Source organism: Miscanthus floridulus, chromosome 19 (genome assembly GCF_019320115.1).
Source record: "Miscanthus floridulus cultivar M001 chromosome 19, ASM1932011v1, whole genome shotgun sequence".
NCBI lineage: Eukaryota > Viridiplantae > Streptophyta > Magnoliopsida > Poales > Poaceae > Miscanthus > Miscanthus floridulus.
This window is the reverse complement of record NC_089598.1, coordinates 86,971,144-86,982,897: the sequence shown is the minus strand read 5'-3', so window position 1 is coordinate 86,982,897 and position 11,754 is coordinate 86,971,144. Positions and strand designations below refer to the sequence as shown.

The 11,754-nt window shown below is 45.5% G+C and overlaps 2 protein-coding genes across 2 annotated transcripts; one reads left to right on the top strand and one right to left on the bottom strand.

Moving 5' to 3' along the window:
- Positions 1 to 1,837: 1,837 nt before the first annotated feature.
- On the top strand, positions 1,838 to 5,962 carry LOC136526965 (uncharacterized). Its single transcript, XM_066519540.1, has 3 exons — positions 1,838 to 2,132; positions 3,183 to 3,515; positions 3,589 to 5,962. The coding sequence occupies exons 2-3, from the start codon at positions 3,196 to 3,198 to the stop codon at positions 5,429 to 5,431; spliced, it is 2,163 nt and encodes a 720-aa protein (XP_066375637.1). The 5' UTR covers positions 1,838 to 2,132; positions 3,183 to 3,195; the 3' UTR covers positions 5,432 to 5,962.
- Positions 5,963 to 6,974: 1,012 nt separating this feature from the next.
- Positions 6,975 to 7,599, bottom strand: LOC136526316 (protein ALP1-like). Its single transcript, XM_066519019.1, has 2 exons — positions 7,173 to 7,599; positions 6,975 to 7,096 (listed from the first exon to the last, which is right to left on the bottom strand). The coding sequence occupies exons 1-2, from the start codon at positions 7,597 to 7,599 to the stop codon at positions 6,975 to 6,977; spliced, it is 549 nt and encodes a 182-aa protein (XP_066375116.1).
- Between the last annotated feature and the right edge of the window lie 4,155 nt (positions 7,600 to 11,754).

The window sequence follows — 11,754 nt, the reverse complement described above, 5'->3', positions numbered from 1 at the left end:
GCAATGGCAACTGCTAGTGATGTTATTAACCTGCTAATTAAGCACTAGGAAATATTATTTCCAACATTTTTTTCTATATTAGCAAAATGCCTATGCATTGCAACGGGAGAACAATTTATTGCATTGTCGGTGGCATGAGCGTGGCTGCATGGTGGAGCTGTGTGTCGGCACAGTAGCCACGGTAGCATGCGTGCCTAGTGTCACCGCGCACGGCTAGGCAACCTATGACAGCGGTGCACCGGCCATCGAGAAGACATGGGCTAGCATTGCGTAACCACACGATGGTGGCTTGTGGGCATGGCTCTGGTGGTGGTTAAGCGGACGTGGGGCGGCACAGGCATGGCCTAACGGTCGCGATTGAGCGAGCACACAATCCTTACAGTGCCTTGAACGACCGAGAAGAGCGACGTGCATGAGAGACCTAATTGTGCCATCGGTGCACCCGACGACACAATAGTTGGTGGAGGTCAGCCTTAGCTAGCAGTAGTTGGATGGTCAGTCGACAGCTCCACTATCGGTCTTCCCAACAACAGGTCCTCATAATTTCAAGGTGTCATCTGCCTTGCCTCATCGTTATCGTTCTTCTGCACCCTCTAAGGGGCTCCAATTCTTATAGGGCCATAGTTCTACGACAATCCATTGTGCACGTGCTAATGAGATTCTAGAGGTGCAATGGGTTAGGACCTGGGAGAGGGAGTAGAACAAAGCTACCTCTGCGACCGACACGAAGACGAAACCGGTGACAAACACATGGATTAGGAAGCGGACACATGAATATAACTCGAGCAAAGGAGAGCAAAGGATATAATGGATGCAACAAATTAGTGGGGGAAAATCTTATTTTAAAATAGGAGATAATCGTTTAAAACAATAAATACGACCTAGTGGTTTAGTTTTAGATATAGAAGCGTAAGTAAGAAATCAAAATGAGAGGCACTTAGAAAGAAAACACAAAAACCAAGAAAAAACTTGGAGCGGGCGAAAACTTTGGGTGAAAAAAAGAAACAAAAAGCACGAAAAAACAGTTGACGGGACCAAAAAAAAAGGAAAAATATGAACACAAAAATAGAAAAACAAAAAAAGATGGATGGAAATAAAAAACAGAACCACGTGAAAAACAAAAACATAAAAGCATAGATATATAGATACGACAAAAAACCTATACTAAAACATATGATATTATATGTTTACTGTATATCCTAGTTAATAGGAGTGTAACAAAACTGGTTTGTTATTTTTGTGAGTATTCTGTGATTTTCTATGATTTTAGAATTCTCATATAGTTTAATAAAATAAAAGAAAACAAAAAAGAAAGAAAAGGGCTGCTGTGCGGCTAGGTCACGGGCTTCAGCCCAGCCCATAGCGTAGCGTAGCCCAACCAGAAAAAAAAACACAGACTGCTGCCTGCCGGACACTGAATAGATACGAATACGAAGCAGACAGAAAAATACGGACAGAAAAAAAAATATAGCTTTTTATTATTGGGGATAGATATACCGCCGCGCTCACCGACCTACCTGGACGGAGATTGATGCTAATGTCTGCTGTCCCGTGTGGGCCGCTGGCTCCCGTATGGGCCGACGCTCCACGTTCTCAGCCCAATCGATGGTCGGCGGAAGACACCCTGCCGGTCAGACCGGAAATTTCCGTGGGTTGGGTGAGTGCTTCGGCTGCCTACGGACCTCTCCACGCGAGCAGCACGGAGGCCGACCCATCACATGCGGTGGGCCGTGCGTACGACCTCCACGGACGCACGAAACCGACCGGCCCTGTATAAGGCACGATTATGGGGAATTCCGATTACGTTGCGTGCAGCCAGCCCTGCGGAGTGCGGAACTGCGGACTGCTTCTGACGTGCGGGGCCCAGCACCCGAGCCCTAGATCGGAAGCCGCACTCGGGTCTCGGGCATGCGACCGCCTTATCCCCGAGCCAGACCAGCGGCGGCCGAAACCGGGAGCCCCGTCGCCGGCCACGCCCCACTGCTCGCGCGCGTCGAGCGCCGTCTCGTCGTCGTTGAGCCTCCGCTTGGCGCCCACCTCCGCTTCCGCTGCCGGGAGTCCTCCCCTCGCGCCGCCGACACCGGCGGGTAGGATCCACGCGCCCTCGACCCGCAGATCCGGCCGCGGCCCAGGTAATCGAAGCGCCTGCTCTTTGGGAGTCAAGTGCTTACTGGGGTTGGTTCATGGCTTCTCTCCTTGAATTCGGCTTGATTAATCCGAGTCGGCCACACGGATCCGTACTCTGCTGAAAACCAGAACGAAGGATTAGGTTTTTCTGTGCTCGCTTATAGGCTGCTTGCTTTCTCAAAGTAATGTATCATGGTACACTGAACGCCTCCTCTCTGTGATTGAGAAAAGGAGCAGCAAGTTCACTTCTTCACATGGACATTGTATGTGTTTTTAGTATTTCATCCTGGATTGATATGTTTAAAATGCACATGAATCAGAATATTGCTAGTATTCCCACACCAGTTAATTTCAAGTTTGATTGTGGAAGAGGTAACCAATTAGTAGTTTTGCCATTCGTTCCGCTCACTAGGGCGTGATTGGTTCTGGTTTATAGGTAACCAGGCTGGCATGTAGCAGCTAGGCTCTCGCCGATCTCAGCATGTAGGAGCACCTTGTTTGGCTTACGTTACCATCCATACCAACTCATCGCACTTGATTGGTGGGTCTCTGCATGTAGGAGCACCTTGTTTGGCTTACGTTACCGTCCATACCATCTCATCGCAGAACTTGATTGGGTGGTCTCTCCCTACTCGCTCCGTGCATGCGCCAAGAGAGCAGTGGACGCGTGACGTGCACTGCGTGAGCTAGGCTCGCCAGAAACAAAATCCGATTTCATTTCTCGGGCCGATTTGCACCCACAAATCCTGGCCCACATGGACGTCCGGCCAACCAAACATCTACCTCCTGCATGCTGCATCCAACCAGCCTGGTCGGACCACTGTGCAGGAAACCAATCATGCCCTAGACATCTAGTCATTTACATAGGAGCAGTACCTTCTGTTTGCGCATTAAATCCTATATTTCTACAACTATTTGCGAAGCTGAACTCCTGATGTTTAGGTTGTTATTAAACATTGCGTTTAATCATTGGAGATGTTTGTTACCTACGCACATGGAGTGTCTAAAAGAAATCAGCTAGTAGCGTAATTCTTGAACTTGTTCTCTCTTTGTAGGAAGGAGACACTTATGGCGAAGGGACAAATATTAGCTGTTCTTCAAATAGGTGGAGAATTCACCACCGATGAAGATGGACACATGTCATATTCTGGTGGAGAGGCACATGCTATGCATGTCCAAAGTGACTGGACTTTTAGCGCATTTAAGCAAGAGATATCGTCGACACTTAACAATCTGAAGCTTGACCAGTTTGCATTCAAGTATTTCCTTCCAAAGAATGATAAAACTTTGATCTCTATTTCCAATGACAAGGACCTACGACGCATGGTTGAATTCCATGCAGAGTCAGATTCAACATACATTTATGTCATGAAGAAAGCTGACAACAGGTACTTGTCTACTGTCCTAATTTCTTGTGGCCGCATTAGTAAATTGCAGAATGACATGAGGCAATTTTTTCAGGTCAAAGAGCATTCTTGCTGTCTCGGCCACTCCCACAGATGCCTTTGCCATTGCCCCAACAACTCAGGATGGGTCTAAGAGACAAAAGGTTTGTGCAAGTTGGAAGAATGTGATAACAGGAGTTGGCCAAGTGTTTGAAGGACCTAAGGATTTCCGTGATGCCTTGCATAAGTATGCCATTGCACATAGGTTCCATTATAGATTTATCAAGAACGATTCATCTCGTGTGACTGCTGAGTGTACTGGTGAAGGTTGCCCATGGCGAATACATGCTTCTAAGTCCCCTGCAAAGAAAGAATTTATGATCAAGAAAATATCTGAAAGCCACACCTGTGAATCAGAAACAGTCAAAAGTAATCGGTTGGCTTCTCAACGATGGGTTGCTAGTGTCATAAAAGAAAAGTTGCGTGATAGTCCAAACTACAGACCAAGAGAGATTGCAAATGATCTTCAACGAGAGTATGGACTATGCCTGAACTATTCACAGGCTTGGCGTGGAAGATCAATTGCTCAGAAGGAACTTTATAGTACACACGAAGAGGCATGCAGTCAGCTGCCTTGGTTTTGTGAAAGGATTGTAGAGACAAACCCTGGAAGTGTTGCAACTGTAGTGGCCTTGGAAGATTCAAAGTTTCGTTTCTTTGTTGCATTCCATGCGTCGCTCCATGGTTTTGAGCATGGGTGCAGGCCGCTACTTTTTCTTGAAGCGATAACTGCAAAGCCCAATAAGCATTGGAAGCTACTGGCTGCTGCTTCAGTTGATGGTGAAGGTGATGTGTTCCCAGTTGCTTTTGGTGTTGTGGATGATGAGTCGCGTGAAAATTGGCATTGGTTTCTCGAGCAACTAAAATCTTCACTTGGGACATCTCGGACCATCACATTCATATCGAATGGAGAACATGGACTTTGGGATGTAGTATCTTCGGTTTTCCAAGAGAGTCATCATGGCTACTGTGTGGAGTCTCTTATTGAAGAATTTAAGACGCAACTGGATGATGCATGGACTGAGGAACTAAAAGATTCCATGGTTGAGCATCTTAAGAAGGCCATATATTCATGCACAGCTGATGAGTTCAATCAGTATATTGAGTTCATCAAAAGTGAATCTGACAAGCTTGCTGATTGGCTCTTGGAGATCAAACCTGAGCAGTGGTCAGATGCTTTTTTTAAGGGATCACGTCATGGGCAGTATTCTTGTAATATTTTTGGCACTGTGTCTGAGTGGATTCCCACGAGATATGAGCTTTCAGTTGTGCAATTGGTTGACATGATAAGGTGCAAGCTGATGGAGATGATGTACACACGCAGGGAATCTTCCAATGCATGGACTGAGGTATTAACACCGGCAGCCAATCAGAAACTTCAGGAAGAGGTGAACAAAGCCCACACCCTCAATGTCCTTCCAGCAGAAAACGATGAAAATGGCAACGTGTTTAAGGTCTGTGATGACTCAGTTAATGTTGTCAACCTTGACACATGGGAATGCACCTGCCAAAGGTGGCATATTTCTGGGCTGCCGTGCATGCATGCGATTGCCGTATTGGACCGCACCGGGCAATATGCATATGACTACTGTGTGAAGTACTTCACAACAGGATGCTACCGCTTGACCTATTCCTTGTCAATAAATCCCATACCTGATGTTGTTGTGCCGCCTACATTAATTGACCCAGCTCAGAGCCCAGTAACATACCCATGCCCACTGCGAACCCGGCGTCGGGTTGGCCGGCCAAAAGAGAAGCCTGCTGATCCTCGCATTGCAATCAAGAGGGCAGTGCGCTGCAGCAGGTGCAAGGGGTATGGCCACAACAAGGCAACCTGCAAAGTTCCTATCAGCACATAGTATTTACTCATCGAATCAGTTGTGCAATGTACATTAAGGTGGAGGGTTGTTCATGTTATTCTCTGCAATGTTAGTGCTGATGTTTCTTTTGATAGTGTGTGATACATGCTAGGGTTGATCTTAGCTTGGCTGGCCAAAAGAGAAGCCCACTGATCCTCACATTGCAATCAAGGGGGCAGTGTGCTGCAGCAGGTGCAAGGGTTATGGCCACAACAAGGCAACCTTCAAAGTTCCTAGTATTTACTCATCGGATCAGTTCTGCAAAGTTCCTAGTATTTACTCATCGGATCAGTTCTGCAATGTACATTAAGGCGGAGAGTTGTTCGTGTTATTCTCTAAGATGCTAGTTCTGATGTTTCGTTGGATAGTCTGTGATACATGCTAGGGTTGATCTTAGCTCTGAATTAATCTGTATTTTCACCATTGCTTAGACTAACTGTATTCAGTTTGTGAGTAAAACACTGTAGCTAACACTTGGGAAAGCCTTGGAGGGTCTGTGTCGTATACTCATGTTGCGATCCAATTTGCTCACTTTCTTTTCCGTTGTGGCTGCTGTTTGGCTTCCTCACCATCTCAGCAAGACTAAAATTAGCTATTCTCATTCCTTGGAGTGCTACTTATTTTGTTTGCTATTCATCAACGTCCAGACATTCCACTGGTTCTTTCAGGATATAGTTTCTTATTGCCAGAGCACTGAACACTGACCCCTGTTCTTTTGGCATTGTACATTCTGCTTTGTTGGCATGTTTGCTGCGCTATGCTTGTCATACTGAGGAACTGTTTAGATGCATTTGCCATGGCAAAAGATTTGCCACTAATCATTTGCTGTTAATCTTTAGCCATTCAGACTTTAGCCTGAGGTGTTTAGATTCATTGCAAATGTTTAGCACTATATCAAAAGAAGACTGATTTGCCCTTATTTAATGACTGATTTGCTTCATTAATTGTCAGTCATGCACAGCCATGCGTGCTGAGCTTGTTGCTGCTGGACGCCTAGCTGTTGCACGCCGGTGGTGCTGCTCGCCGAGCTGCTGAACGCCGATGCTGCTGCTCGCCGGGCTAAGGCGCGCCATTCTTGCCATGCCGTTTCCAAACAATCAAATATTACACTTTATTACACAATTATTCAATAGTTTAAGTACACAATTCAATTGTCCTCAATCATAGAAATCAATCACACGCGTTACAATTCAAGTACACAATACAAATTGTCATGATCTATTTAACAAACTAATGGCATTTGGTCATGGAAACCATTCATGTACGCAGAATCATCCCTTGCCGGCTGCTGACGAGCACGTGGTTGAGAGGTCGATGCCTCAGGTGGAACATAATTCTCATCACGATCACAACGATCAAAGTCCCTATCCACTATTCCACTCGTTCGAATGAAGTTATGGAGTGCCCTGCATGCTACGATTATTTGGCTTTGCTTATGAGGTGCATAACTTGGCATATGCAACAGAATCATCCACTTTATTTTCAGAACTTCAAATAACCTCTCGATGACATTTCTAAGAGACGAATGAGCGAAGTTGAAGAACTATTTTTTACCTTGTGGCTCCGGGCCTTCTCGATACTCCGGCAGATGGTACTTGGTTCCCTTGTATGGTGCAAGATAACTTGAACGGTTTGGGTAGCCAGAGTCCACCAGGTAATATTTTCCTACACAACGGAACATTTTTGTAAGTTTCAACTAGTTTGACTAGAAGCTGCAATTGAAACATTGGAAGTTGTTTACCTGTTGGTGGATGTGGAAACATGTCGCCGTACTTGGTCATAGCATCAGTGAACACTCTCATGTCATGTACAGAACCAGGCCATCCAACAAGAACAAATGTAAACCTCATGTCGAAGTCATAAACAGCCAGCACATTCTGTGTTGTCATGCCCTTGCGGCACATGTACTGAACCACCTTATCAGTTGGCACCACACATGGTATATGAGTGCCATCTAGTGCTCCTATACAATTGTTGAAGAAGGGATGGAACCTAGGATTCCTCAATCTAGGATAAATTGTTCTAAATTCTGGGTCAACTGGCTTAATTGTGTCTACAGCTAGCTTAACCACACATTGCAAAACTTTCTCAAAGTTGTTGTGAACTGTGCCTAGTGACCTCTCAAATGTATCCTCCACTTGCCTAACTAACTGTGGTGCTCCCAGCATCCAGAGAAACATGCCTAAAGCCTCCACAAAGGTACTCTTTGTACTTGATTTGAGGCCTTATGACTACAAACATATCATGAAGTCGATGAAACATAGTTGGGCTCATTCTAAACATGTTGTAGCATCTGTTTCTATCTCCTAGAGTCCTCTCTACCCATTGCAATTCAGTTACAAGTGGTTTCCTTCTCTTAGCCCTATTGCAATATTTGTCATAGTGATCAGCAAACAAAAGCATGCCATCCAAAAATTCTTTGTCATCATCCTCAACAAGAAGTATGAAGATTTTCTCATCACTTGACTCATCTGAATTGTCCCCATCCTTACTGAACTACCATCCTGGCACATAAATGCATCACAAACTCAATTATATATTCCAATTGAAATGACAAACAGGCTCACATCACAATCATAATTCAAAAGTCATCACACAGTACACCATCACATTCATAACAGAAAAAACATAGTTCAAATAACACACTTAGTGCAATGACAGACAGTTCAAATGACATAGTTCAAATGACATACTTAGTGCAATGACAGACATAGTTCAAATGACAGGCTAAGTTCAAATGACAGACTGAAATTAAGATAACAGGATCTAGATCAGGTTGTTGACCCTGGCATAGTGCTGAATGAAAGCCAGCCTTCCTTCTGCTGAAGACATTCCAATGAAGAACTCCATACTATTTACTTCATTGCAGATCCTTTGTACAGCAAACCACGCTGGGTTTGTCTCAGATACCCTGCACTCTTTAGCCAACTGCTGCACTAGCCTAATCTTTTCACGGTTGGCTTCCTTCTTCTGTTGCTTCACACTCAAATGTTGCTTCAAGTACTCATTCCTCTCAGCTTGAATCTTAGCGTTGTCGGTCATGTACTTGTTTATGGCCCTAATTGCTAGGCTCTTCTTGCGTGGACTAGAGCCAGTAGTGCTTGTGCTGCTTGCTCTCTTGTGGCTACTGTTGCTAACTGGAGTCTGCACATCAAGGTCGTCAGGTGCATCCTCCTCTTCCTCATCCATAGTGACACTTTCTCCGGCAACAAATGAGGTTGAGCCATCAACAACTACACCATGGAACATTTGTCACAATTCATCCAAGTACTCTGGACACCCGCACTTGCATTTCTTCCATTCTGAGTGGCCCTGCACAACTTATCATAGTGAGCAAGTGATCAACTAACTAGTTATCAAACAACAAACAAGCAGTTTGGCAAGTACCTTAGTGTTGGCTTCCCACCATTCATCAGTGGCATCAATAGTGCCATCATCTCTATGGCCTAAGCCAGTGTCATTCTGCAATCTTCTTATGAATTGCCATAGTCCCTTTAGTTGCCTAATCCTGTTGGAGAACTGCTTAATGTCATGGACCAAACCGGTTGCTGCATGATACCTTAGTGAACCTCCCTATACCCTATCTTCGTCATGGTTCCTTTGATGCAGTTACCCTTGTTAATTAGGTCAACCCATAAATTACATAATAATTTGTTATTTGGTTCTGACCAATTTACCTTGTTTGTTCTAGCCTAATCCATGCATAACAAGAATACGTACATACAGTATGAACATGACAAAATCAAACAACAAACATATTTTTTAGGGTTTGAGAATGTACCGGGCCTTGAGCGTTTGGTGGATAGATCTCTTTGATCTCATTGTCTACAGCGGCATCCTGGGGGTTGATATTGAAGTTGTCTTCTGCAACAGCACTCGTCGCGGCTCCTCGACGTCCACCATGGCTCCTCGATCCGGCAGGCACTAAGGAGATAGATCCACGCATGCCACGAACGTCGGCGTTGATAGGAGGCAAGGGAGGGCCACGGCCACCACCGGAGGATGACGACATGGCACAACCGGCCATGGTGAAAGCTCTAGTTTGGTTTTGGTGAATTGATGAAACCCTAAGTGCTAACCTAATTTATCTAAGTGACCATGAGATAGGTGGCACTATTTGAAGTGGTGGAGCAATGATGAATATCATGATAATGGTGTGACCATGGTGATGATCAAGTGCTTGGACATGAAAAAGAAGAAAGAGAAAAACAAAAAGCTCAAGGCAAAGGTGAAATTTGATAGGAGCTTTTTAGTTTGGTGATCTAGACACTTAGCGAGTGTGATCACATTTAGGATCGATAGCCGTACTATTAAGAGGGGTGAAACTCGTATCGAAATGCGGTTATCAAAGTGCCACTAGATGTTCTAACTCATTGCATATGTATTTAGATCTAGTGGATTGCTAACACCTTTGAAAATGCTTATGAAAATATGCTAACACACGTGCACAAGGTGATACACTTGGTGGTTGGCACATTTGAGCAAGGGTGGAGAAGTAGGTGAAGTGGAGGAGTTAGTTTTCACTGTTTTATAGTGACCGGACTCAGGCCACAAAGTGACCGGACGTAGTAGCTTAGGGTGTTGCACCGGATGTTGACCTATGTCCGATCGAGGTGCATCGAACGCGTCTGATCACTGTTTGGGTGCTCTGGAACCTCTTTGGAAATGAACTGATGTCGTGTAGTCGTGAGCACCCGTGTGTCCGGTCATTAGTTAGAGGCGCGCGGTGTTGAACTGATCTGACGCAGCGTGGGCGAGTCAGGTCATTCGCTGGTGAGTCTGGTCATCACTAACTCAATCGCGCAGGAATTTGTGACCGATGGGATCGGGCGGTCATCTTTCAAAGGCAAGAACACGTGGCAGCGGATCTACGACCAGACGCTGAAAGTGGTGTGTCTGGTCGCCCCGAGTTGGGCTACAGTGAGAGCCCAATGGCCCTATTTCGTGAGGACTTCTATGTAAGCCCCATGGCCGGCTCAAGCTCACTCTCTTGGTCATTTGCATTGACATAGCAACCTTGTGAGCTTAGCCAAAGCCCTCCCACTCATCTCCATCATAGATTTATCATCTTTGTGAGATTGGGAGTGAATCCAAGTGCATTGCTTGAGTGATTGCATCTAGAGGCACTTGGTATTCGTGTTTTGCTACAGATTTCACTTGTTACTCTTGGTGGTTGCCGCCACCTAGATGGCTTAGTGCAGCGAGGATCATCAAGCGGAGGAAGGTGCTTGTCTCTGTCTTCGATCGTGGTGATTGTGAGGGGTTCTTGACCTTTCCCCAGTGGAGAGCCAAAAGGTACTCTAGTGGATTGCTCGTGCCTTATGTGATCCTCACCTTGTGTTGGTTGTGCGGCACCCTATTGAGGGTTTGGCGTGTGATGCCAATTAGCGCGTGAACCTCTAAGTGAGTGTATCACCACAACGGGGAGTAGCTTGCCGACAAGCAAGTGAACCTCAGTGAAAAATCATTGTGTCACTGAAAGCTCTAGTTTGGTTTTGGTGAATTGATGAAACCCTAAGTGCTAACCTAGTATATCAAAGTGATTATTTGATAGGTAGCACTACTCCAAGTGATTAAGCAAATGAAGGTCATGACATGATGATGGTGATGCAATGGTGATGATCAAATGCTTGGACTTGGAAAAAGGAGAAAGAAAAACAAAAGGCTCAAGGCAAAGGTATAAACCTTAGGAGCTTTTTCGTTTTGATGATCGAGACACTTAGTGAGTGTGATCACATTTAGGATCGATAGCCATACTATTAAGAGGGTGAAACTCATATCGAAATGCGGTTATCAAAGTGCCGCTAGATGCTCTAACTCATTGCATATGCATTTAGGATCTAGTGGAGTGCTAACACCCTTGAAAACATTTGTGAAAATTTGCTAACACATGTGCACAAGGTGATACACTTGGTGGTTGGCACATTTGAGCAAGGGTAAAGAAGATAGAGTTGAAAAGGAGTTAGTCGCACTGGTCACAGAGTGATCGGACGCGTCCGGTGTGGCTACCGGATGCGTCCGATATTTGGACCCGAGGTGAGCGACTAAGTAAAAGTGATCGGACTCTGGCTTAGTGGAGTGACCGGATGCTGACGAGTTACTGTTCAGCGTCAGGTCAAAGTGATATAGCCCAATACAGGATTGCAGAGACCGACCGGACACGTCTAGTCGCCACACCGGACGCATCTGGTGTGAAATAGCAAGTCTCAGGTTTTCAGCACAACAATTGATCGGACGCGTCCGGTCGGCCTAGAGCGGCTCTGGGAGCTCTCTGGCTCGACCAGACGCTGCGTCTCCTATGTCCGGCCTAGTGTGACCAGATG

Bases quoted from the DNA above. Each gene is read 5' to 3' on its own strand.
- LOC136526965 (XM_066519540.1), top strand. From the start codon at position 3,196: ATGGCGAAGGGACAAATATTAGCTGTTCTTCAAATAGGTGGAGAATTC. The intron at 3,516-3,588 runs GTACTTGTCTAC...CAATTTTTTCAG, and splicing joins ATGAAGAAAGCTGACAACAG to GTCAAAGAGCATTCTTGCTG.
- LOC136526316 (XM_066519019.1), bottom strand. From the start codon at position 7,599: ATGCTGGGAGCACCACAGTTAGTTAGGCAAGTGGAGGATACATTTGAG. The intron at 7,097-7,172 runs GTAAACAACTTC...TCCGTTGTGTAG, and splicing joins GTTTCCACATCCACCAACAG to GAAAATATTACCTGGTGGAC.